The following is a 27,555-nucleotide window of genomic DNA, read 5'->3' as shown; positions in this document are numbered from 1 at the left end:
TATTGGTTATATAACTGGCAGGTTCGCCAAAGCACCATAAGAAACTTTGCAATAACCAGCATGTGTATATTTCAATGGCAGCAAGATGCGTTCAGGAACAGTGGTTTTTAAAGCATGAGTAAACAGTCCAATCAAAACATCACACCTTCACGAAAGGGTTGAATATATCCTCAAACCAAACTTAGACAGCAGCTTTGGGCATGTTGCACGCTATGTGCTACACTTTTTACAGCCGGCTGTATTTCTCAGGGAACAGAGATTGAAATGAATCGAAAGGCGAGCCAAATTGACTCTGTGAGTGAGTGAGTGAGTGAGAGCGAGAGAGGGGGGGAAGGGCAGCAGGCCATAAACTGCAGCCATAAACGGGGATTAAAGATGAACACGCAGATACTCACTCACTTTCATCTGAAATACCAGCCAGGACTGCTGCTGCTGCTGCGCTGTGTGTGCACACGTGCATTCTGTCCGTGTATGTGTGCAACTATGTGTGGGGAACAAATCAGCTTTGAGTAGTTGATCTGGAACAAAGTGGCTCAGGGAGCAAGCAGAGCTGTGATTTTATTCCCTAATGTTGGTGAACGACATTTATAAATCGGGGGTGTACGGCGCACAGGTTCAGGAGGACAGGCAGACTTAGAGGGACTCTCACATAGAAAACCCCCTGGGAGACAAACGGGCCGTAAAGACTGACTGAGACAGCAAAGTACAGCTCGGTGCAAACAAATTTAAAGAAGCAGGAAAAATGAACTGCCCACAAGTTGGTTAACAACACATTTTACTTTCCTCAAACATGTCTCGAACTGTAAGTGGTCAGACAGCGGGGGCTCGCCCCCATGACCAAACTCTTCTTAAGTGTTACTTTGGACAGGAAGAGGAGGATGGATTTCACTCATAAGTGCGCAGACACACAGATTTACTGTGGGCTAGCAGCGGGGGCTATAGTCATAATGAGTTGGCTGCATAGATGTGTGGCCTAAACCCCGTGATGACGACGATAGCAAGACTCCACTAAACTATCAGGTCACATGACTGTGCTGCTCAGGAGATCTTAACCTCGGGGACAAGCTGCCTAATCGGTGCGTGTTTTTCTGGTTGTCAGTTTCACAAATAGGACTATTTCTCGCTGTACTGTTTTATCCGTCTCAGTCACAAGAGAAAAGGAACCATTAATTGCTCACAAAAAAAGGGAAAGAAAAACACTCAAGTATTCACTCAAGTAGAACAAAGAAGTGACTTTTCAGCTGGAAGAAAATCAAGTCAAAGAAGGATACCGAGGGGCTTTGGTCCCAGTCCCGTATGTGTCCAAGTGCTTCACAAGAGCAGACTGCTGCAGAATGTTAAATACTGGTGCTCTGTCAAAGACAGCATAGTCTGACTCGCATTAAGAACAATAAAACAGCTAAACTCCATACACTATTTACATATTTTAGCTCAGTGCATAATGGCTCTCTCTTCCATTTCTCTTTGTCAAATCTATACAAGTCCGTATAGAAAACTCACTTCAGCATGAAGTGTCACAGGCGAAGAATGCTCGTGTTTAGAATTGATACTCAATTGGTTGTGGCATCAGAAAGCCCCCCCCAGCCAGCGCCTTCCTTATTAAGTAACAGACAGAGACTGTGTTTACATGCAGAGTGCTGCTGGGCTGCAGGCGGTGGAAGGTCCATGCGCATATTAACTTTCTGGAGGCTGAACTGCTCCCGTCAGCATTCATGTGCCTGTCAGTGGCGGTGCTCGAGGCTTAACCATTCACAGACATTTAGATGTTGTTTTTTTTTGAAAAAGAAAAGAAAAATACATGCAGTTTAAGAGGGAAGGAACAATTGGAACATTATCGACGTGAAAACACAGAATGTGTGTGAAAATAGAGCCATGACAGGCTGAGAACCGTTTGGTAGCTTCATACTGTAACACTCAGGACTTCTGAGGGGGCCGTTTGCTTTGCTTTTCTGGAGAAAATATACACATTTTACAGCATCCAACGCAGTTCCTCACATCTGAGAGACTCAAAATCTGAAGTACCGTATGTACTTTTGACCTGGTCACAAAAGTCTTGCGAATCTTGTGTACTTCTACCCTTCTCCATTTGAAACCATGCTAAGCTTGGACAAAGGAAAGCTCAAAAAGGTGGATGAAGCCAACATAAAAAAAGTCTTTCTACCGCTGGATGGTGGCTTCAAAAACCTAGATTATTACGCCTACAGGTGTGAAATCACTAAAATATGCTCAGAGAAGGTTTGGATATAAAAATACAAGAGAATATAAAACAGAATATTGGCAGAGAAACCACTGCCATTTCTTCCATTATTTTCAGTGCATCACCTCTTTCGTGCCTCTTCGAATATTCAGATTTCAGACAGGCGGAGACTGCGGACATCTATTTTTGAGCGCGCTGCCTGGCGAGTCGCTTCATGAAGCAGCAGGTTACCGTTGCGATGATGACGATGCCCACAAACAAGGCAGAGGAGACTCCGATAACCAAAGGGATGAGGATGAGGTCAGCGGCTGAAAGATAATAGAAGGATGCAGTGACGTGAAATACATTCGTAGAAGAAAATAGAATATTTAAAATCGTATTATAATCCATTTTCAGATGGGGAAAATCTACTTTTGTATTACCAAGAAAAAAATAGTCTCCTTTGGGAATAACAGTGATTTGTTTGGTTCAAAACAATACGGATTAAGACTTTTCATAGAATACTTTCAGGCAGCACACATATTGGTGAAAAGCAGATAAATGGACTGTCCTGCTGGACAAAGTAAAGCTCAGCGATCTCTCGCGATTCAGTCATCTTGTGCTGGATGACTGAATCTGTAGAGATGATCACGTCGTGCTTCTGACAAACATTATATAACATATTTAAGTACACCAGTTCAATCCTGGGACCACCAGGATAGATCTGGATAAGGAGGGTGAAGACCCTGCAGTACTCCAGTGGAGCTGCTCAGTAGCTGACAGATCAAACCCGAGTTGTACTGGGCAGCTTCCAGATGTGAATGTATGCGTGTTGGAGTGTAAATTGGAGCTATGATCTCAGCAAAACCCCTTCAAAAATAGTTAATAAACTGCATCTGCTTGTAATCCGTTACACGTATCCAAGATCACTTTGGTTATAACATAAAAACAAATCCCGGGAGACTCGTACCTTTGGCATACAGGTAAACATTCACTGCATTTGACTCGGCTTTGGCCCCCGTGTTGTACCAGCCTCCATGCTGGTCCTGACCCCACGCCTGGGCATGACATGCATACATGCCCTGATCCTCCATTGTTGCTGCGTGGACCCTCAGTCTGTAGCTGCCGGCTGACAGGCGGTCGACGCTAACCTCGCTCCCGTTGGCGTAGATCTCCGCGACACCGTCGTACTTGAGGGCAGCTACCAGTCTGGGTTTTTGCACCACAGGGGGGTCTGGTAGAGCAACGTCAGATGCTGGCCTCGGTACCTTCTTGACAACTCGTTCAGGGATTGGCCACCGCAGCCACTGCACCTGTGCCTGGGCGGGGCCTGTGGTCGTCACGGTGGCGTTGCAGATCAGGGTGATGGTGCTGCCTCTTTTTAAAAGGGGGCCTCGAGGGAGCGCAGCCACAGCGGCAACGAGCACATCTGTGGAGGGAAGTGGTAAATTGAAAGAATAGTTTATAGGAGGGTGAACTGAACATACGTGACTGTCACTTCGACAAAACTGAAAGTTCAGCGAGCATTGAGTTTCTGAAGAATAGGAAGAGAAACAAACCACAGATTCCAGTTGGCAGTTTACCATAAAGCATCAGAATGCTACACTGACTTATTGCATATCCCTGATGTTCCAAACTTTCAAATAATCTCTTACACCAAACAAATGCAGAGGTCCTCGAGCAGAGAACGTAACCAGCGGTGGAAAGAAATAGGAATCACTGATATAGATGAAGCCTGCGTGTCACTGGGGAGGCGAGTAGCAGCTCTCACCTTTGCTCTTGAGGTTGACGGTGACTCCCTCAGACCTCTGGGTGAGTGTTGCAGGAGTAGACTCGCCGGGGTTTGCTCTTCCAGCGTACACGCTCACCACACACCGGTACACCCCCGAGTCTAAGGGCTGGGCCGAGAACAGCTTCAGAGAGTACCTCCCCTCGGCCACTTTCTCCATAGAGCCCCCGCTAGCTCGGCTGAGGTTGTCCCCCCAGCTCACAACGCCGTCTGGGCTCATCCGGGCCACCTCCACCTTAACAACGTCAAATACAATGTCTCAGTATGCCTCAGTAACGCTGTGCAGGTGCAAAACAAACACGGCAACGTGTTCTACTGTATACAATCGCACACACTGAGCAATAAACAATAATACAAATGAGTCAGCAGAATGAGCATCGGTACCTCGACTCCACCGCTCCAGGCTACGTCGCTGCGTACCGATCCCCTCTTCATCCACTGAACCAGCAGGCCCGCGTTTACCTCAGACGGCAGCCCCAACACCTCACAGGTCAGGATGAGAGGGGAGCCCACCTGCAGGGTCACCTCCCCCTTGGGCGAGGACGTTATACTCAGAGACTCCGCTGGGGAATGGAAGAGGTGGAGGGATTAGTAATCATGAAAGCACAGGAAATCCTCCTCGGTGGAAGAGGGCCTCAAACAAGCACTCAGGCTGTGACAGTGAAACTTTTCACAGGAAGCGATATACTGTGGGTTTCTGTGGGGAAGCTAGAGTGGCCGCTCTTGTACATTACATATTTAATGGCCAGGATCAAATGGATAACCACTTTGCCCTTTTTCTATTGTTGCTCAATGGAAGAAACTTGAGCATGTTGGCGAAATGACTGTGTTGTTTTCTGAGACACATTTAACGCTCTACAGTAGAAGGTGCAGCACGAATGAGAAGTGCAACTTTGTTTCACGAATTGAAGAAGTTTCATGTTGGAAGTACTGATATAACCGGGTATAAATGGAAGACATCAACACTGGTCCATTGTGTGAGCGAAGCCTCAACACAGATCTGCTCAATAATAGAGACATTATACAAACAAAAGGAGACGCATCAGACTGTTGTATTCATCAGACGACAGGGGCCAGAAAATACAGAGCTATATGGTGCTCATCAGAGAAACAATGCACGCACTGATGAGATTAAATGCTTCAGCTCCACTTGTGTTGCTGAAGAGAAAAGAATTTGACCTAAATTACTTTAAGCTCCAATTAGTAGTTACTAAGTACTGAGACTCATCAGCAACACAAGTTAACTGAAAGAACATTTATGAAAATGTGGTTTGAATAATTCAATATTAAACTTAAAAAGCACTTTCATAGAAGCAAACATATCAGGACTATATCCTCTATGTAACCGTATGTTAACGTCCCTCTCTAAGATGTTAAAGCAGTTTGAAGAAGGACAGAGCTGTTCTGACACTAATGGACGCATCAGTCTGACAGAGAGAGACTGTCGTCCTCTTTGTGGGCTCCAAGAAGCCACGGTGGGAGGACAGATCGCTTAATCCTTCAGACCTACACCAGCTCTTTAGAATTCCAATTGAGCCAAGCAGCGAGGCAGCTATTCTGCTGCTCTGCCAGCCAGCTATCGACCCCTCAGATCCAGCGGGATAATCAGCGAGAGCTGAGCATCAAGTTCAACAGTCAGACAGTTTGCCAGCTGACACACAGTAAGTAGAATATTGATAGTTTCAAGTAGGGCTGGGCGATATGGCCTAAAAAAAAAATCTCCGATTTTTTTACAAAAAATCCGATTCACGATTTAAATCGATTTTTTTCCCCCAAAATTTTTTGCAGATGACAGAAGCTGTTGAAAACAATTTTTTCTTTTATTTTGTGATGATTTTCCCAAGTAGGTTGATAAAAATAAAGTGCAAACAAAACCTGAACATTGTAGAAAGGTGCCTGTAGTATACAAAAAGTATTTGGTCACTCTTTTGTTTGCCTGAATCATTTAAATATAAAATTAAATTAAACATAACATTAAATGGCATTAAATAGTAGCCTTCCATTGTAAACAACTGTGCAAATGTAACTTTTTACAGTAAGCTTTTCTAACTGAATACACTGATACAAACACAGCATGAAATAAAATGTATATGACCCTTTAACATTCACATTTTCAAAAGTGCAACATCTGATCTAACATCAACATAACATATTTTGCACAGTAAATAAGTGCATGTAAACAAAATCAAGTGCATTCACAACATAACCAACAGTATTAAACAGTAGTGCATGTTTTTTCTAAATATTTTTTGCCAGGAAGACAAGCCTGTCTACTACCTCTGGCTTCAGGCATGCACGGTGGCATGTAACAATGCCCCCCCCACACACTGAAAAGCCTCTCAGAGGGGGCACTTGTAGCTGGCACAGAGAGGTATTTCTTTGCTAAAGTACTTAGCCTTGGAAAGTTAAGTTGGTGACGCTTCCACCAGTCAAGTGGATCGGTGTCTGGGTCAACCTGCTGGACCACAGGTCAGTTGTTGCGGAGTAGAATGACATCCCCTCCAGCTCCGCAGAGATCCTTTGGCGTGTACTATTGTACAGCCGAGGCAAGGCAACGTCAGAAAAATGTTTACGGCTTGGTAGCACGTACCTGGGGTCCAAAGCTTTGAGACGGTGAATAAACCCCGGCTTTTCCACGGTGTATATGGGCACCATATCTTTTGCGATATACATCGCGACTGCATCCGTGATGGCTTTCCACCGGGCACTCTTCTTCTCATGCGGAGTACAGTTGGTGAATGTCTCCAAAATGCTGGGTTGTTGTTGTGAGGTGGCGGCGGCGGCGGCCAGCAGTGAAGCTGCTGGCCGCCATTGTTTTAGTTTGTAAACAATGCGCGCGCACTCTACTACGGGAACCCAACGGGGGGGAGGGGTGGGGGCGATTTTCTCGATTTTCAATAAAACACATCGCCTTAAAGCACACATTCGAATTAATCGATTAAATCGATTTATCGCCCAGCCCTAGTTTCAAGGTTCTCGAATGAGAGAATTTGCTGCTTTTTGTAGCCTTATATTATAGTTATTAGGATAGTAGTCCTTCAGCCAACAAGCGGACTACAGATGTGTATCCAGTTACATGTTTAATCAGCTCCCCTATCTGTCCTGTCAGTAAACCGCTCAGTTCGCCAGCCAGCAAGCTAGATATTCAGTTAAGCTGGAAGTAACACAAACATCCAGAGCTTCAGCCTGAAACCTGGAAAGAGTCCAATGTACTCAACAGCAACACAAGTCCAGGCCGACCGACGCCACTGGGAAAGAAGAAGTGACCGGCAGGAACCCAACTTCAGCTGTTCTGCTTTCATCGTCTCCGGTTTATTTGGCCAACGATGTTCTTTTCTCAGTGTTTTATAAAGATTGTCTTACTAACGTCATCAAATGTCTGTTGTTTGAACAATTAACTGCAAACTAAATATCTCTGTGCAACATGCCAGTTGCAGGATGACCAATGGCACTCGCCCCAAGCTGTCAATGTTTTTAGCAAATGTCAGCACAAACACTGGCACAGTTGCCCCAGTTACACTGACCTAGTTGCTGAACGGTCAAGTTGCCAATATCCAGCGTCCTTTGTGCTATCTTCTGCCACGATCGATCAGGGTCCCGGATCCACTGGGAGGCCTCGCAGAAATACGTGCCGGTGTCTTGTGGCTGCACCGCTCTCATCTTCATCACGTACACGTCCAGTCCCGCCTCCCCGTTCCTCTTCTCCAGCGTGATCTCTCCGTCATCGTACCGCTTCTTGTACAACTGTCCGGGGACGACCCCCAGCAGCTTGTCGACAGAGATAATCTCTCTGGCGGTGCTGACCTCCCCTCCCGCTCCGCTATCCAAACCCTCTCCAGCAACGCGCTTCCCGAACGTGATGGACAGATGGGTGAGCTGCTCCGATTGGATGCCGGCTGAGCATGTCAGCGTTAATTCGGCCCCCTCTGGCACGGGCTGGCCGGTGAGTGAGCGGGTAAAACTGATCTGGAGCGTGTCAGGGATCACTGTAGGTGTATAAAGAGACAGACAGACATCAACAGCAGCCAGGTGGGAGGGGAAAACAGGGACCAAATCTCATTTCTATTGCCGTTTCTATGGTTGGAACACTAAAGCAAGTCATGAAATGGGGTTACTGACAGTGACTGCGAGCCGTTTACCAACCTTAGCTTTGGGGCTTAAGCTTTGCCAAAGCTAGATTAGCCAGCTATGATGAAGATACAACTCTTAAGCTGCCTAACAAACACCCAGCATCCTACAAACATAAACGTAGTGGTACACAAAGAATAGAAACAGGATTAGTAACCATGTGAATGGTCGAATATTGCCAAAATATAGTGGATAGCTTGAGCAGATGGAAAGAAAAACTCCAGATGGCAAGTGTAAACAAGAGCTTAGACAGGAGGAATGTCATCGAGCACCAAGTTAAACACAGAGTATGATGAATAAACCTCATTCATCTGGCTGATGTTGAGCAGAGGTGCTGAACTGTGACAGCCATCGTGTCGGGACTAGCACCGGGTACCGTTTGACATTTTGCAGCAGAAGTTGGTGATACACAATAATTGTTTTGGTACCGACTAGAACTAGTCGCTGACAGAACAAAACAGGAAGATGCTATGTTGCTATGTTTCAGATCATATTATTGCAATCATCAGGGTTATGTTTTATTCATCTTTTTTCCTTATTCATTTCATGGACTTGTTTATTGCCCCTGTTTTCATATTTTCTGATGATTACAAGTAATATCTTAATGTCCTATCAGTTTTACTTCATCCCTCTGATCTCTTCTGTGTCATTGATCCCTGATTACTTCCATCATGTTCTATGTTTGTGTTCTCAGACAGGCCCCTCTCCAGGGATATTCTCCATTTTCCTTATATTGAACAAATCCCATGAAAGGACCAAAACCAAAAATAAATTGATTTTACTAACAAGTATGATGGAAATTATTCCTCTGTGCCATAGAACTCCCATGTTCTTCATCTCTTACCTTTGACAGGCACTTTGGCGCTGTAGCTCCCCTGGTAGGTGATGTCCGTGCTGGGTGTGTAGCATTCATACTTCCCCTGATCGTCAGCTCGGAGCCTCTGGATCACCAGCCGGACTTTGTCCCCCGAGTCCCTCTCCACCCTCACCTCCCCGCTCTTCACCCGGGCCTGGAAAGGGGCGTAAGGGAAGCCCTTGTCCCTGGTGGACACCACTCCCATCTGCCTTCCATTGGCGTCATCCCTGATCAGGAACCACTCAAAGTCCTGCGTACGTGGGCCATCGTATCCTGATACGGTACAGGGCAAGGAGAGGGGGAACCCTGCCACGCGGTACAAGGTCCCAGGAGGAAGAAATATGTCGCGACACACAGCGCACTGGAGCCCTGTGAAAAGAAAAAGGGAGAGAGAGAGAGAGCAAAGAGTGTGAAAGACGGTGACCAACGGGCAGGACGGGCTGGAAACGGTAACAATGTGAACTTCTGTGGGTCACAGCTTCGCCTCGCAGCATGTTTGCTACATGGACTCACAGATCAATCAGCTGATGACTGGCTAACAGGGAATCAATACGTTAAACAGTGGAGGAGAAAAGAACACTCCAGCTGGGGCAGGGCAATGACACATTCATAAATAAATACGATCATCTATGAGAGTCTCTTAGCTCATAGGACTGCACAATTAATCAAAATGGCCTCCTTCAATTTTTAAATCCCAGCAGGCGCATTATTTGTTAAAAAGGAGAAATGCGTGTCAAAATACCATTTTAAATGAAATATCGTCCTGGTCCACACATCATATTCTACAGACTTAAGAAAACATCTTTGTTTGGTCCATATCCCCGCAGAAAATCACACCACATATTTTTTTATATCTCGCAATTGAAAAACCCTGAAAAAGGGAAGAGTTCACTGAAAAACAAATAAAAGCAGTTTGTTCTCTCACAGTGCTGCAGGGAGCTCGTAAGATTCGCTGAAACTGGTGTTTCTCACTGCAACACAGTGATCCAGAAAAGTGGGATTCAAAAAGTGCTAACGCTAATATTCAGTGCTCAAACCAGCAACAACTGATGGTCATTGAGTGCATTGTTTTGGAAGGAGTGAATCTTGAAACTGCCAATCACACAGAAAGGGAAAAAATTTAGTTTATTCAATCCCGCTGTCCTTACTGTTCAATAGAAACCTGGTAACATGAGGGATTGTATGAGTATGAATGTTTTTCAGTGCGAGTGCCTCGGGAGTTTCAAGCTGCCAGGTTCAAGAATCATAATATTTCACAGATTCATATTGTCCGGCTGGTTCATCACCAACTTCCCCAAAACCCTCTGAAATAGTCTAAAGGCTCAGGCTGAGCTATTTAAATACTGAAACACTTTTTTTAGCCGCAGGCATTGAAACTTCTCACGCCATTGATATCTCTCATGATAAGGGTACTTACGCAAAGTCATAATTTCCTCTTTTAAAAGAAGGAAACTGAGACATCATGGAGCATGTTTTTAGACTGGCTCTACAGACTTGCTCTCTTTAAGCGATTTGTATTGTTATTATTATTATTATGCACAAATTAGTTTCAAATCACACATTTTTTGCAGCAAGACAGATTTTTCAGGTAATTTTAACCGATTGACAAACAAGTCAAATGCTAACAAGAAGAACATTTGAATAAAGATAAAGAAAAAATATAAAACTAAACAAAAATGGAATTTAAGAGTATAACAAGCCATGGAAGTTGTGTATACAGTAAAAACTAGCAATACAATTCAGATGCTTAATCTCAGGTTTTTGGCTGATACCAAGTAGCAGTGCTCTTTTCCCCCAAAAAACATCAAATAAAATATGCAAATCAGATGTGATCATCCCAACATAACAGTCAACCAACCGACACTCAGTCAGACCCAGTAACACGCACCCTTTAATAAACATCACCTACGACTGATAAAACTACCTGAACAACTAGAAATACTCGATGGGTGCGTTTTGGCACTCCCCAACTGTGTGTGTGTGTGTGTGTGTGTGTGTGTGTGTGTGTGTGTGTGTGTGTGTGTGTGTGTGTGTGTGTGTGTGTGTGTGTGTGTGTGTGTGTGTGTCTGTCTGTGTATGCGTCAGACTTAAAACAACTGGAGCTTTCTCACAGGCGAGTCACCACCCGACAACAACACGCCCCTACATAATGACATGGGAGACGAGTGGGAGGCTTAAGCGGATCAAATCCTAATGAACATTGGGCTTGGACTGATAGGGCCGGGGGACACCACAGCTCCGGACAAGGCTCAACACTGTCTGGAGTGGATACTGTGCAACACGGAGGAGCGGAGCCCCACATGTTCATACTAAGAACACGCAAAGAGATGCATGTTGGACCACAGGACTGAAAAAAAGGAACCGTGTCTACTTGGTCATTAGATAAGATTATGCGATTAATAATACCGTGTGCAGGGAGATAAAAAAAAAACTGTGACCCAGTCTGATATGTTCTACTTATGTCTAAACTGTCAAACAACGAAGAACTATCTTAAACGTGAGGTGCAAAGTTGAAAACAGAAGACATGTGAATGCATTCAGCTTTATCTGCTCTGCGTGTTTGGGTTGTGCATACAATGACTGCAGTCAAACAATACAACCTGGAATATGAGGGTTGGTATCACTCCCATAAAACAACTATGACGTGAACACCATTAGACAGCCCTAGTGATGTGGGTACCTTTGCGTGGGGCTTCCACCACCAGCCACTTTTATTGTCCAAAAACACCTGTTTCCCTGACACAAGCAGCTTCACCTCCATCACACAGCCTGTGGTCCTCAGAGGTTTGATGGTGGGCTGTCCTATCTGACTCCGTGTGACAGATGGCGAGGCGGTTTTTAGTCATTGTGTGCAGAGCAAACAGCTACAACGCAGACCGCACGGCTGGCGTTACTCACCCCAGTGTAGAAGTACGAATACTGTTGTTTGCATCGAAGCCATGGCAGTCCTCATATTCTCCCCCGATGCTCAGAAGGATTACGTTGACTCAGATTTCTCTCTGCGCGTTTATCGTCGCACATACTTCATCCCGCCGCGCGGAGGTCAGCTGTCTTTAAAAAAAAACGACACGAAAAGACGTGATTATTTTTTTTTGCGATGAAAGAAATGCTCGCATCAGTTTATATGTGCACGGAGGGCAGAGGAGAGCGCGTTGGGGTTCGCGCTGTCAGCTCACTGCAAGGCGGCGGACCGATATTCATAACGTGAGCGGTTCGACTACCTTTTCCATGCACCGTCGCCTCTCCGTCAACACATCGTCTGCTCCATGTTGGGTTTAGATTATATCGCCTCGACAGACAGACATGCCGCCGACCAGCAATGGAGGGGTTGGCATCACAGGGGGTTGGTGTGTGTGTGTGTGTGTGTGTGTGTGTGGAGGAGGAGGAGGGGTTGGAGGGAGGAGCATGCATGCAAAAAAAAAGCACTGAGAGAAGAAGTCAGACTGGTGCCATTGGTGAAGAAACGATGGGGACATTTTGAACCAATGGTAACAGAGTGTTGAAACAGCAACTTCAGACCGCAAGGGGTCACCACAGCAACAACACACACACACACAGTATATACATGTATATATGTGTTTATATAGGTAATATTTACATATATATGTGTACATATGGCATACTTAGATATAGTATGCCATTGAAGGGTTTCATAAAATATGTTGTAGCATCGTATGACATAAAAGGTGTCATAATAATGCGAGTATAAAATGACCCACAATTGTCTTCGGCCAAATAAATGTAAAAAGAAAAAGGAGTAATAGCGCTTTGCCATAAAAAACATATGCCACATTAAATTACATCAACCGTCAGAGGATAGTATGCCATTAAAAATGTAATAAAAAATGTAATTCAAAATGATAGCCATGAAAATGGCATAGTATAAATGGCTATGGCATAAAAAGTGTCATAAAAATGTCATGATCTGACGTTGTGGGTTCGATTCTTGTGTTGTGCAGTGGACTTTAACGTCCAACACCCAGAGTGAAGAAGTCAAATATGCTACAAAGCAATAGTGGAGTGTCTGACATCTTGCAGCTCAGAGTGATTGAAGGCTCGTCTGAAGACAGAAGGGTTGTGTGTTCAATCCTTGAATGGTGCAGTGAACTTTAAGGTCCAACACCCAAAGTGAAGAAGTCAAATATGCTACGAAACAGCAGCGGAGCGTGTCGGATTAGATAGTTCAGGATGATAGCAGTGTGGTCTACAAAGCTATGTTTGTTGGTTCTATCCTGAAGTATTGCAGTGTTTTTTTAGGTCTACCACCCACAATGAAGAGGTTGAATATGACAAAATATGACACAAAATACTGGCTTGGTATGCCAGATCAGACAGCTCAGAAAAAGTAGTCTGAAGACATGAGGTTGTTAGTTCAATCCCTTATGTGGTGCAGTGAGTTTTGACGCCTAACACCAACTATGAAAGAGTAAAATACTCAACGAGATTAGTTCTAGGTGTTGGTAACACAGTATACAGGAAAGATATAGAAGGAGGAGGTTATGGAACAGAAAACCACATATGTTCATGATTTGTTTTTATAAAAATGTGACAGATGTGACCCCTTATGACACATCTGAGTACATTCATACAGTATAAGGACAAGAAGAAGAAGACAGAGACGTGGATGAAGTGAGTGAAGAACCTTGGAAACTGATTTTTTCCTGATTTTTCTTCTGAAATACATACATGCATACCATGACATTTTTCTCTGACATACCATACTATTATTTTTTAATGGCATACAATATTATGAGGTTTTATGCCATTTTATACAATGAATTTGTATGGCATACTATACTATGACATTTGTAATGTTCTACTCTATTATTATTAATTATGGCATACTACATAATTCATTTAATGATATGTTTATGACCATGACAACTTATGGAATACCATAATATGATATTTTTATAGATACTGTATTATTTTTGTATGGCATACCATATTATGACTAATTATGGGATACTATAGCATGGCAATTATATGATATTTATTATGGCATACTGTATTATTCATTTTTATGTAGAATACATTATATACAATCTACATGACCTGCAAGAGGAAAAAAATCCAGAATCAATAAACTGGGAAATAAATATGCAAGACATTCTGCCGAAGAAAATGTGTGAGTGTGGACAAGACCAAAATAGATGACATAAGTCTTTTGGAATAAGATGACAAATAAGCAGTCCACATCAATGTCCTTTTATATCTGTAACCTTGGAGAGATGAGAGCATTCAGAATCCTGCTTATGTAAAAGCACAGAAGTATTATCATCAAATGTACCAACAAATAATAATTACATTTTTCTGCAAAAAAGGAGGCTAGAGAATCCGCTTGTATTAATTCGCTGTTTTTTAGCACTTCTCCCTGCTCCAGATGATGAAAACCAAAAGCTTGAAGCTGCAACCTTTTAATCAGTATTTAAATGAAAACGAATACATTCAAGTTTCATTTTCATGTTTAAAAATTTAAATTTAAAAATTTAAAATTGCTGCCTAAACTGAAAATGAAAATAGAGACTCTATTGACAATAGAGGACTCCCAGGTCCATTTGATAATTGCAATAGGAAATTGAGTTCCAATTTAATTTTCATATTGGCAGATAATAACCCACCTCAAAATTAAAAACTTAGCTTTTCTATTTGAATTTTAGCATGATTTTAGCTTATTGCAAATAAAAAAATAATTGGAAATGGCATTTCAAGAGATGCGAGACGTGACTTACCCATCAAAACCAGTGGGCAGACTTTAAATAGCATTCACTTGGTGGAAGTGAAAGAACACTATACTGTCTGGATTCATAATCCCAGTTGGATTTTGATGGTTGAAAATAAAGGCACAGTAGTCTAGTTGCAGGTTGGGTGTTAGCTAATGCAAATAAATAATCAGCGATAACCACTCAGAGTCTCATTTACAGCTTTTACGTTCACTATGTCACTATACTCACTGTGTTGTAGCCGACTTCTGCTTATACTACCCCTCAGTATCCATATCTATACTGTCAACATGAGATACATGCATGTGAAACCAGCACAGTGTTTTATTTCTGGAATCCCCGTAGGGAAGAACATTTTCAACCCTTCTAGCACATGCTTGGCCTTAGTGAGTGCGTGCCACACATGTATGTGTTTGCACGTGTGTGTGCATTTTTGCTTACATAATAGGTATTTTTCACTGAAGACATTTTGATATGTTACAGTAAAAAGCACAGGCGTTGATAATAAAATGAATGATGGCTGAATTCTATTTCGATGCTGAAGTGGTATTATTCATGTTGGTTCACTGTCAGACTCATGTGGTTTGCTGGGGCACTTGAATATAACAGAGCCATCGTTAATGTTAATAGTAACGAATGTACTTCAGTCAAAATGTCTGCAGAGAAAAAACACCTTACAGTATTTCTCACATATAGCTCTATGTGTACGTGCAGATATGTATGATTGTTTTATTTCTGGTGGTTTATATTATTACTGTGTTTTTGTGTGAATATGCACACCGTCACTCAAGTGTGCATTTGTGTATATTTCTTATATTTGTGAGTTATTCACATGCCGTATGTGTCGTCATGTATTTGAAGAATGTTTTGTGTGTGTGTGTGTGTGTGTGTGTGTGTGTGTGTGTGTGTGTGTGTGTGTGTGTATGTGTGTGTGTGTGTGTGTGCCATTTACATAAATAAATGAGCTAGAGTCAGCTTCATTCAGCCACAAGATGGCGACAAACAATTGCATACCGAGAGTTCAAACCATCTGCGTGAAGGACATAGACTGCGTATCAATTAAAATAAAGATAAAATATAAAAGAGGAACAGATTTGTTGTCTTGTAGTGTTACCATTAGAATGATAACATAAAAAGTAGCTGATACTTCATGAATATAACTTTTTTGATTTGTATTGATTTCCAACTTCCATTAGTTTTAGTTCTTGGTTCCTAAACCCTGAATCATCCAAACAGCATGTGAGGTTTCTTCAACAACAATGTTCACGAGCTGACAGTGATGTAAAACAGCGATAAAATACAACTAACATTTCTGTGGCCTGCAAAGGCAGCGCTGCTACATTCCCGCCTTCTCTGTCTCCTATGCTGTGACCCTCTAAGGAAAGGCAATAAATGAGTCTAATCAGTTATTTAACAATTTTTCCATCATTGAAGTGGAGTCCGGAGAAATATCAAAGCTTAGAGTAGAAAGATGGAGAAACATTGAGTGGGGCAGGATATGCTCCTATATGTGGTTATGAATAGGCTATAATATATGCTCTTTGGGGGCTAACTACTCAGATGCTGCTTACTCTAAAGAGGATTCATGCCATCATTAGTGGTACCGGTTGTCCTCCATCCCGTCTAGTTTCCTTTCCTCTCCTCCTCACTCCTCTTCTTACTTTAGGCTACATGGAAACATGGATGACTTCACAGTATGGCTCGGCAGCGAGAGGGGAAGTCATTAGGGTATTCTGGGTTAACAAGGCGGCGAGCGGGATATGCAGACTTCAGCAGGAGCCTACACCAGCAATGAGGGATGGCTCTCATGCAGAGTAAACTTCCTCAGTCTTATGCCTTCCAAAGCAGCGCAATTTCTTAACCAAGTTGGACAGTAAGAGCATGATGTAGTCTGATCCACTTCCTCGGAAATAAACCTCTCAAAGCTCCGCTCTGTTTCTTGTGCACATGACTGTGTATTACTTATGACAGGCAATCTTACAAGTCTTTGCTGTTAAAGTTTGTATTCTCTGGTTGTTTGATTTAAACATTCACTTATTTTAATTCGTATCCTTTTTATAAACCTTCAGTCAAAAAGTAAATACGTTATATCAAATTTAAGATTAAAACAATTTTGAGGTTTGTGTACTTCACTCTAGTATTTTCTTTTTCCGCTGTACTTTATATATATATATGTAGTATTGTACTTTAAAATTGTACTTTTTACACCACATTTACTGTCATTTACTGTACACATTTACACATTTAATGCAATTTTATAAACCTTCTACTAGTGTGTAAAATATGATGCATTTTTACAGTAGATTTAGCTCATGCACAACTTTGTATTTGATACTGTTTTAGAGTTTCTTTCTTTCTTTTACGTTGCAGTATCACTAGTTTATTTTATTTGTGGCCACCTGAGGGCAGCAGTAGCACCTGAAATCACAATATTTGACATATTACTACCGTATAAACATTTTAGCAAATAATTGACCCTTCTTTACTTTCTTCATCAGCTAGCTAGTAGCTAACTGTCTGTCAATTGGTGCTGAGCATGTGTAAATTCAATTTATCAAAGCTATTCTTTTGCTGAAAACAGCTGCCTGCTGCTGCTGGAAATGAAGTTGATGAGTGCAGAGTTGGGAAACTGTCGACTCAGGTGGTAATGTTCTGCAGGTTTTTCACTACAAGTGACATCGCTCACATTAGATGTAGTCATTTGCTCCATTGTTTATGGAAATATATCAATTAGTGCAGCTTAAAATAAAGGAAATCCACCATCGCATCAGGAACAAAGTTCTGCACGATATGATGAATGCACTTGTATTACATCTCCCTTCCAGTTTCCATTTGTGTTATTCTTCTCCTCACCTTCTTTGTGCACTCACTCCCACTCTTTTAAGGCCAGTACAGACTAAACTGTGACCTATACTGGAGACAGTCTCTAATTACCTTGTACTACAGTCACTATAGTCAGGCTAACAATCCCTGTCATCGGAGGGACCTCAAGAAGATCCCTTCACTGTGTGTGGCATCGGTTGATATTGTAGGTACAGACACAGATTGGCACCTTTTGTTCATTCATCTCGCTCTGAGATTATTTTCGTTGGCACAGACAGACAAAGCTTCTGGTTTTTGACTAAGACTTGGTCTGAATGTTTCCTTGGTTTATTTCCCTCACATGTAGATACAGTACATTCAAACAAACACATGTACTCACTCTATATTTGAGCTCCATTTGTTCTCCAGTTCTGCCTGCAGTTTTTATCCCCATGCTTCATGGGACACACTGAGCCAGTGGTGCTGATGGAAGGATGACTGCTAGACAAAACAAAGAGAAGGAGCAGGGACATGTGTACGTATACGGCCAATTTACTGCTGGCAGGATATTAATAACTTTCTCTCGGAGGGCCTTTGGTTTTGTAGGTTTCCTCTCTTTATTATAGAATGCAACAACGATGTTTAGCTAAGCTTTTGACCGCATCGTTTTACTTCTTTTTGTCACTGTCTGGGACTGGACATGTGTGAGGTTGATCAGTCAGTTTTTATTGGAACAGGGGACGTTTTCCCTTTTTCAGACCACTCTTAAAGATATGTAAAAAAAAAAGCAATGAGAACATATTTAGAACATATATGAGGGTAAAACCAGATGTTTTGTCGACACTTATGAACTATGTTTTAACGGTTTTATGTTCTGCTACATGATGAACACAGAACAGGACAGAGGAGGAGATTTATTGTCCAAATATTTTAAATGTCTTCTGTCCAAATCAGCTATAGCCATTTACATTTATTCCATAAATATAACCAAACAAAGCATCTATTTACCAGACATGGTTTTTTTCCAACATTGGGAGTGAAATGTGTGCGTGCCACAAAAATGTGTAGGAAGTTCTAGTGGCCATGTAGCATAAAATGTTAGAAGTGGTCTCCCATGGTGTAATTGGCGTGGACAGGAGGATAGTTTTAGCCACTACACAAACAAGCAGGCCAACAGATAGATAGATACATAGAACGTCTGATGGGTGGACATGGAGAGAGAAAAACATACAGAGAGGAGAGGAGAGGAGCGATGGGAGGGCATGAGGAAGCCAAGAGAGGACAAGGAGGGTCTGCAGGGGGGGGGGGGGGGGGATTGGAAGCACATGTAGTGGTCTGACTGCTGGTCTTCCCCCCTCTGCCTCATCCAGACAACCACACACAACAAAGACGGGAGATGGGCCAGAAATGGTGTGAGGTTGAGTGCAAAGGTGATGATACATGGGCAGTGTTTTGAAGCAGACGTATTTTATGGCAGAAAGATGGCAACTAGCGATCGCTAAACAAACGCAGCTGACAGAATGGACCATCAGTATTATATGAAAGTAATAACTGGGGTTTCGCATTGTGTAGACTTCAAGTGTGGTATGCATGTATTGTTTAATGACAGAATAAAACAAAACAAAACTAAATAACTATTGTATGGAGGAGAGTATTGTATGTTGCACAAAAACAGGGAGTCCAACTGCACATGTATTTAATGTGACTTTCCATATGAGAAATATGATTTTAGATATCTATCACATAAAATAGAGATGCATAGAGAGCATCTAATTAATTTGGTCAATCGGTCAAATTACAACAAAAAGCTCTTGGCTGTTGTTTGTCAGATGTGCTCTGCTTGCGGATGTCGGTACCGTGTCTGTGTCCTCTGCCAAAGATTGACTGGAATTGTCCCAAAAAACAAACCGTTTAAATGGTGTGTCAAACAACAATAATCCAACCGCATCTAAGCGTGAAAATTATATTTGATAGTTTGCTCTGTCAGAATTGGATGGTCTGAAGAAGCTCACCCTATCAGTCGTTTATGTTTACGTTATCTCATGGAGTTAAACGATATAGCAGCCAAACATTGTCATTTTTGACTCTTCAGATATTTTTTTGCTTTGACAGATTACATTTGAACACCCAATTGTTCAGATTTGTAAAATCATTATATTTTCATAAATTACTGCGATAAGGAATTTGGCAAAAAATGATTTCTAACTGGCTGCCACTTGAGTAAACATTCACTAAGTGACTTTACAGTGGGTCTTATTCATTTAGGGAAATCCTTCGTCTTGTTTTTGTTTGCTTTTGTTGATTAGTAACAAGGTAGGAACTATAAACAAAACTGTTTCGAACCCCCAGGGAGAGCAAACACGCTTTAGACTTGTGCTAACAGAAGCGTCAACTGATGGCCAGAAAATAAGCTTTCCAACAACATGTTTCTATATGTGGCATAACTAAAAGCAGTATGGTAAAATAAAATAACAAAAGAGCCGAAAGTGAATGTGAACTGTGAATGAAATGTGAAGGATAATTTGGGAGAGTATGAGCACGGTGAATGACAGAAGCATATTGCTTTCTAACAGGGCTAAAAACACCGATCCTGCTCTCCACTATGATACTAACTTAGACAGAACATCTTATTATTGTGTAGTGTATATTTTACAATAAGAAGTGCTGCTATTACATTGCTAGTTTAAGTTATAGCAGTAAATGTATATTAATATTAAATATAAAATTTTTATTGCAAAAAACAAAATATCTTTTTAACAAAGTTACGATGCAGGGAGTACTTAAACAAGGAGTGAACCCAATTGAAAACATCTGAGGCAGCAGGATTAATTCAGTGGTATATTTAGGAACTTATAGGCATCGAGAGTCGAAATAGGCAGAAGGAAACAGCAATGGAACTATTACTATCTGAAAAAAAGGAGGTGAACGAGAGTGGTTGAAGAGGGAATGAGACGCAGGTGAGGGGGTGAGCAGAAAAGGCCAGACAGAGCTGATGAGGGAAATGGCAACAGGTGTGTAGATGGGAGGGAATGTCAGGTGAGCAGGCCCGGGTCTGAGGGCATCTGGTGGACGGTCCGAGGACGGCAGGTCCGGGGAGTGAGAGGAGTACATTGCCGCGGGGAGGTAAGCAGACAGGGACAGATGTTTGATTTGCTTTTGTTTCCAAACATCTAGCAGGCTTGAAATCTATATTATTTGTCACGTTTAAGATTCACTGATGCAAATAAATATTATAGATTTCATTGTGAGAGCAATTCGGAGATACATTTTAAATATTTCACATTTGTGTGTATTGTTGTATTCTTTAAGTAATTATCTTAAAGTTGTATTCCATATTATGACCAGTTGTGGCAGCTCTCCTAATACTGGATGGATTATGTTTCAAAGTGTTGCATAAAAATATGGGACATATACACAAACAGAGGACACACATGATTACTGTTAGTGAAAAGACGTGATTTTATTTGAACCTGAAAACTGTTGACTTGTTAACAAGCTACTACTCGCCTACAGTGATAATGTTATATAGTTAAATATTCATGCAGCACAACAGCAATTAAAAAGCTTGCAGAGCTACATTGTTCTACTGAAATATAAATGTTCACATCCCCAAATCCTTTCTCTTGAATTTTATATTTGATGCTTAATCTCTTCATGTTCAAACTACTGTATATCTTATTGTTCACAAATACATATTTTCCTACTTCTCCAGCAGTTAGAATGTATAATAATATAATACTTTATCAGTTTGTAGCATCCTTTCACTGCTTTCATGTAAAATTTGGTAAAGTCATTTTTGAATTTGAATGACCAGAAACCCAGTTACCATCTGGAATAGAATCAAAAGCGGTTCCTTTGTACCACTGACTTACTGCAGTCATGTCAATTATTGTGGCATTTTTCTTGCTTTACAGTAAAACAGAACCAAAGGCGGAAAGAATAAATTATTCATGTATGCTTCAGCAAAATTATGTAAAAGTGTGTTGACAAGCATGTGTGCATACATGTAGCAGCTTGCAAGTTGCCCACCTGTGTAAAGCTTGTGCCTATGCGCGTGCACACTGCGCACTTGCACAAGTGTGCGGCTGGAGTGCGTGCAATGATTAAAGGCAGGTCTGCAGCGAGAGAGTGAGAGAGAGTATGTATCATCAGTGCGGTGATGGTGGTTAGAGAAGGAGGAGGATGGGGGGGGGGAGGTCGGACACAGCGAGACAGACGCCAGATGGAGATGGCTGATGGAGATGGCTGATGGAGAGCGCAGGGACTGGGGAACGAGGGAGAGAGGGAGAAGAGGAAAGGCGGAGAAAATGTGGGGACTGAAACGCTGAAATACAGATGAATGATAGAGGAAGCTGTATTAGCAATGAATGAGCTGAAAGAGTGGAGAGAGGAAGCAGCAAAAAGAGAGATGTGAGAATACTGAAGTGTGGGGGTAAGGAGGAAAGAAGGAGGAGAAAAAGAGAAGGAAGGGGGGAGGATGTGTCGTATGAGTTTTTGCCGCTGGAGGGATGCCGGGGCAGGGGGAGTGAGGAAGAAGAGGAGGAAGGGGGGAGAGGGGGCTCATTAACCAGTGCGAGATTGGAGCCTCGGTGGCTTGCTCGCATTCAACCACACTCGGCCTTTGATGAGGGCTAGATCCTCAAGCTCAATCAGTCCCACATGAGTCCAACTGAGAGGGAGACAGAGAGGCCAGAAAGACTGGGAGAGGGAGACAGAGGGGGAAGATAGAGAGACAGAAGGAGGGATGGATGACAGGAAAGGAGAAAAGACAGGAAACGGTAGATGGTATAGAACAGGAGGAGCTGGGGGGGGAGTGACTGCCCAAGGGGAAGCAAACGTCAGGATATGGCTAAACGGGTGCTCACAAAGAGACACAGAGAACTGGTTTAAAGACTTTTCCTTTTAAAAAAGCAAACTACTGTCCGGAATGAAGTTGTTTTCATAATACAAAAATATTTTAGTGGACACATGAGTCATTGTAAGGAAAGATTCTTAAAACGAAAACACTGAGAAGTTTGTAACTGTGCATATATTTGCATCACCCAGAACAGCATTACTGTGGACTGGATGTAGGTTTGTGTCTTTTCCTGTGAGTTAAATGCAATACAAGTTTAACTCTTTTATTTGATCAAATCTGTGTGTGGAAAACTTTTCTACCTCTGGTTGTGTTTTATGTGTGTATTCATGTGCAGAGTGTGTGAGTGGTTGGTGAGACAGTTCAATGCACCACAACTCGAGAAAACAAGCTTCACGAAACAACATGAAAATCAAGAAAACAGTTGCATTTAGAAAAAATTGTACTGCAAGTAAATAAAACCAATATGACAACACATACTGTACGTTGCAGAAACTACAGAAACGTTGCAGTCAAACGGGAAAAGGGACAAATAAAAAGCCGATATCTCAGCAAGTCCTCCACATTAAACTACGGAGATCAGCTCTAGAACGACACATAGAAGGGTTTTCGGACAGTGAAGACCCCATCTCCCGGACAACATTATTTTTCGTTGCCTTACGTCGAGGCAAAGAAAAGTCAAAGTTGTAAAATACATCTGTTTAGTGGTGATGTGACAACACAATGGTTAAGGTTTTGTTCAGTTTAGGCAGGAAAACAAACTGATCTCCTCCCGACATGACTTTGTCGCTGTATGATAATACCACCTTCCTTATTTGCCCCAATCACTAGTATTACAGTGGCGTGATAATTATGAACAATGAATCGTCTCTGGTGCCGAAGACCACGGCTGAAAAATCCAGGAAGTCGACCTTGAGTAGAGATTATTTTGTAAAACTTCTGTTTTGTAAAAGTTTTAATATTTGCTTGCTAACATTTTATTTATGTATTCATGTTTTATTTATTTGCTCGTGTGAATAAATTAAGTTTTTCAGCCCTGCTTTTAGGCTACTGTACCTGATATGTGTATGTGTGCATGCTTTATAAATGGAGAAAGAGAGAGATAGTGCGTGTGTGTGTGTGTGTGTGTGTGTGTGTGTGTGTGTGTGTGTGTGTGTGTGTGTGTGTGTGTGTGTGTGTGTGTGTGTGTCTGCATGTGTACGTGAGTGTGTGGCTGATGGAGGAACTGGCGTGTGGCATGGCGTCACTGCCGTGGATGAATGTGGCAGCATTTAGTGGTTCTCCTGAAGCTCAGGTCTCTCTCTCTTTTCCTTTCTCCTTTGCTCTCTCAACACCACATCAGCACCAGAGGGCCACAGAATCATTACCCAATTACTGTGTCTCTTCCAGAGGCCGGATTAAACTTACTGGCCCATCTGCCTCCTTCCCTCTCCTCTCTTACACACAGCGTTCTGCAGGAACCAATTTATCGCAGCAGCCACGAGGGCCACAATTAGTAAGTGTTTAACTCAATCAAAACATGTCCCTCTCACCGATCCACTGTTCGTTAGCTGGATGTAAACATTGACAGACCTAATGAAAGGCTTTTTATAACTGGCTAAATTATATTGTCTTGTTGAGAAACACTGAGATAATAAATCAACATGGAACAAGCTCATTCCGAGTGGTGAGGGACCAAATCGGTTTTATGTGATGTCCTGCTTCTGTAAAGGCAGAGGAGAGGGATGTATACAACTGCATGATGTTATCTGGATGATAACCTAAAGGCTGGATGTAACTCTATACTCTCCAGTTGAATCCCCTCTACCACTTGGCAGACGTATGGAACTGAGGTTACTTTATTGGTTTCCCTAATTGGTGCCAGTTTCCATTTTCATTTCCAAAAATTACAGCGGCGTAGCGTTCTGTTCATGCTGCGTGCATCCATGCTGTGTGTGTGTGTGTGTGTGTTAGAGAGATAGAGAGAGTGAGACAGAAATAAAGAGAGAGGCCGGTAGCTAAAAACACTGCCGTGCTGCACGTGTAAACGTATGCAGTAATTCTGTGATGACTGTTTGTGCTTTGTTCTGTTTATGTGTGTATAATGAGTCATCAGTGATTGGCCAAGTTGATGTGGTCAGCAATGGAGGCCGAGGGAACACTTTACAGTAAGTGCATCAATGGAAAAGAACCTCTCTGGGAGGGGAGAGGGGGGAGAGAGAGGCCGGGCAGAGCACAAGAGCACATCATTCGTCCAATTGTAGGAGTACATTACAGCAAAATACACAAAACTCACCACAGCTGAGCACAAAAAGCCACCGTGACGGAGGAGCAGAAAAAAAGAGAATACTTTAGATTTGGATAAACACACGTGCAGGGGCTGCCGGAAAAGTAAACAAGGCAAAGACATTTTTTGGCTGGGACCAATGCATCGCTGGAGGCGGTCGAGGTGAGAAGAAGCTAAAAAAAACGTTTAAACTACGTTGTGTGATCCACAAGGTCACAGAATCAACATGTCATTTGGTTTAGAGCTGTTCAAAAGTTAGCTCATATGGTGTGGTTTGATATCTTAGCCCTGACTGTTGATCAAATGTCCTCAGGTTTGTCTCTCTCTCTCTTTCTTTCTCTCTCACACACACACACACACACACACACACACACACACACACACACACACACACTGGGAGGGGCCGATCAGGGAGGATACTCTGGCCTACTGCTACACCCACTGTGACCCATTATTCAGCAGCTCTTCCCTGTAAATGTGATAATTATATGCTTGCCCATTCACAGTACAGACCAAATATACAAACCATGCTGCTTCTGTTTATTCTCCCTGTAATTCCTCTTTTATTTCCTCCAACACTGAGTTAATCCATTATAAACCAACATTGTTACACCATTAAGCTGTTTCCTATGTGCACTATTATATGGTGGCTTGTGAGCGGCAACTACTTCTACTTTTTTCAAAAAGCAAAAGACCGGAGAATAAAGAATACAAGGCTGTTAGAAAATGTGAATTTTAACAAAAATATACTTAGTTCCGGTACATGTATGTGCATCTGGTTTTGCGTGCGATCAGTGTGCGTGTTCAAGAACGCATGGCGCACTTGTGTGAGTGTGTAGGTACGTCCATGTGTGTCTCAATGCGTGTGTTTGTGCGTGAGTGTTGGCAAGCCAGAGCACCATTGTGCAGCGGCGACCACAGGGCCTCCGTCTCCCCCGACCCGCCACAACAAAGAGCAATTAAACGCCGCTGCCTTGCCAGCTGAGGAGCCAACCGCCAGCCACACTTCCACAAACAGGCAGATCTGTTTAAAACCAAAGGAGAGAAGCAATAAAAGCCAACCTACCGAGAGCAACCCCCTCCGATCCCCTTCCCTCTGATTCAAACCAGAAGGTGACTGGCTGGCTTCACCCTATCACTCACTATCACAGTTCAGGCGGCATTACCATCAGATACATGCAAAACTCAACCCCTGCAATGATCTATTACACATGGTTAGTGCATATCGACTGTACAGGCCAGGGCGTTGAAAATCAACACGAGCAGCATCCGAGGAACTTGTGATGTGTTGAAACATGGCAAGAAAGGCCGAAGCTTCATTCAGAACTTGACTTTTCTTTGTATTACAGGGCTTTAAGATGTGAAAAAATGAGCTGAGATGGACAGGGTTTGTTTCTTTCAATGACAGGCTACTCCTCTACAGGATGCGTACATGGAATTGCTCTGTGTTTGTTTGACCTGCCAGAGATCCTTTTAAGGATTAAAGCCTTTACTTCACCACATTAAAACAGTGGAAATGGTAGCGCATGGCGTATACCAGCTCATTTCATTCTCTCATTTTTTGGCGTCAGTCTTTGCCTTTGTCAGATATTGTTGCTAAAAGTAGCGACACCACAGTGTACAAATAATCAAAAGTCCTACTTTCAAAGTTTTAATCAAGTCAAAGTATGATCAGAAAAATGCAGTGTTAATAATAAAGTGTTATATTATTATACATTGGATTATCATTACTGATGCAATGTGTGAAGAGTTTTTTAATGTCGGCAGCTAATTAATTCACTGTCAATTTAAACTATAGGAATGCATGATATTACATAAAACATCAAATGTTGTGTATGTAAAGTCTGAATCTTCAGAGTAACTGGTGACTGTAGCTGTCGAGACAAAGAAAAGCAAAATATTTCCCTCTGAACTGAGGTGGAGTAAAGTCAACTCAAGTAAAGTAAAAGTACCTCAAAATGACACACAACATGAAAAATGTATTTCGTAACATTTCACCACATTGCAATTGTACAATCAAATGGCATCAACAAGGTTTATCAACAATTACTAAAACCTTTCTTTTTGTCCTTAATGCTTTTTTATCTTTATGAGGTAAGAACATCTCATGTTATTTCATAAAATGAAAATAGATAAAAAAGTACAGACACTCAACATATGGCCGTGTTTGTCAGGTTTTCGTAAAGCTTCAGTCTTGATGGACTATTCCCTTTTTTTCCGTATTTGTTTCCTGATGTCTTATTTCTCGGTGACCCCAGCAGAGGGCAGGAGTGCAGGAACCTGCCATGAAGCAGCTGTGGAGCTTGTCCCGGCCCTGGCCTGGCCCAGCCCATCCTAGCCCCGCTCGGCCTGGGTTCAGCGTGGGCCGCATCGCGGTGTCTCTGGTCAGGCAGCCTGGAGCCCTTGGGCGCTGGCAAGGGGTGCGGGCGTCCGGGAGGGGCCCCCTCAAAAGCCATCTACGAGGGGCCACACCCACACGGCCATTACGGTGGAGGCTGTTCTGGGCTTCTCCCGAGGCCGCCTGCCATTTTTAGAGCAGCAACAGAGTAGACCACATGCTGTGGCTTCAGGAAAGTGGGGGGGAAGGAAGGTTTCTTCTTTATTTTCAGTCAAAGCACCGTGGGCTTTGGGAGAATTTCTACATTTGCACTCCAGTAGACCCAGTCAGGGTGGAGGAATTGTTCATCTCTTTGATTGAATTTCCCATCTTGCTTCCTGATTAAAGCTTTGTCCCAACTTCAGGACACTTCTCATTCAAGAGAAGTAGAGTTGCACAACCCAGTACCTTCAACCCGTCTGTTTTCAGTTGTGTGGTTTGCTCTCCCAAGCAGGAAAGAATAGATGAACTGAAAGAATTAAACTTAGTTCCAAGATCTTGTGAAATATGGGAAGTTTGGTAGATTCAGTCCTGCACAGTCTCACTGTGTTTTTCAGGAGTGTGTGTGGGTGAAGCGTTGGGT

General features: G+C 42.5%; 1 protein-coding gene across 2 annotated transcripts; it reads right to left on the bottom strand.

Moving 5' to 3' along the window:
- Nucleotides 1-3: 3 nt before the first annotated feature.
- igsf8 (immunoglobulin superfamily, member 8) lies at nucleotides 4-12,222 on the bottom strand. 2 transcript variants are annotated; one of them, XM_079265892.1, is made up of 8 exons: nucleotides 12,171-12,217; nucleotides 11,848-12,000; nucleotides 8,938-9,318; nucleotides 7,490-7,951; nucleotides 4,350-4,528; nucleotides 3,948-4,200; nucleotides 3,147-3,605; nucleotides 4-2,505 (listed from the first exon to the last, which is right to left on the bottom strand). In XM_079265892.1, the coding sequence occupies exons 2-8, from the start codon at nucleotides 11,900-11,902 to the stop codon at nucleotides 2,378-2,380; spliced, it is 1,917 nt and encodes a 638-aa protein (XP_079122018.1). In that variant the 5' UTR covers nucleotides 11,903-12,000; nucleotides 12,171-12,217; the 3' UTR covers nucleotides 4-2,377. The 2 variants fall into 2 exon arrangements, with proteins under 2 accessions (XP_079122018.1, XP_079122017.1); XM_079265891.1 differs by having other exon boundaries at nucleotides 11,848-12,222.
- Between the last annotated feature and the right edge of the window lie 15,333 nt (nucleotides 12,223-27,555).

Source organism: Melanostigma gelatinosum (assembly GCF_949748355.1).
Source record: "Melanostigma gelatinosum genome assembly, chromosome: 3".
In the NCBI taxonomy this organism is placed as follows: domain Eukaryota; kingdom Metazoa; phylum Chordata; class Actinopteri; order Perciformes; family Zoarcidae; genus Melanostigma; species Melanostigma gelatinosum.
The sequence above is the reverse complement of the archived record's forward strand: the minus strand, read 5'-3'. Positions and strand labels throughout refer to the sequence as shown.

Coding starts and splice junctions, on each gene's coding strand:
- igsf8 (XM_079265891.1), bottom strand. CDS start 11,902: ATGAGGACTGCCATGGCTTCGATGCAAACAACAGTATTCGTACTTCTA. Junction 7,952..8,937: donor CGCCAAAGTGCCTGTCAAAG/GTAAGAGATGAA, acceptor ATACACCTACAG/TGATCCCTGACACGCTCCAG. Junction 2,506..3,146: donor TGTTTACCTGTATGCCAAAG/GTACGAGTCTCC, acceptor ATTATCTTTCAG/CCGCTGACCTCATCCTCATC.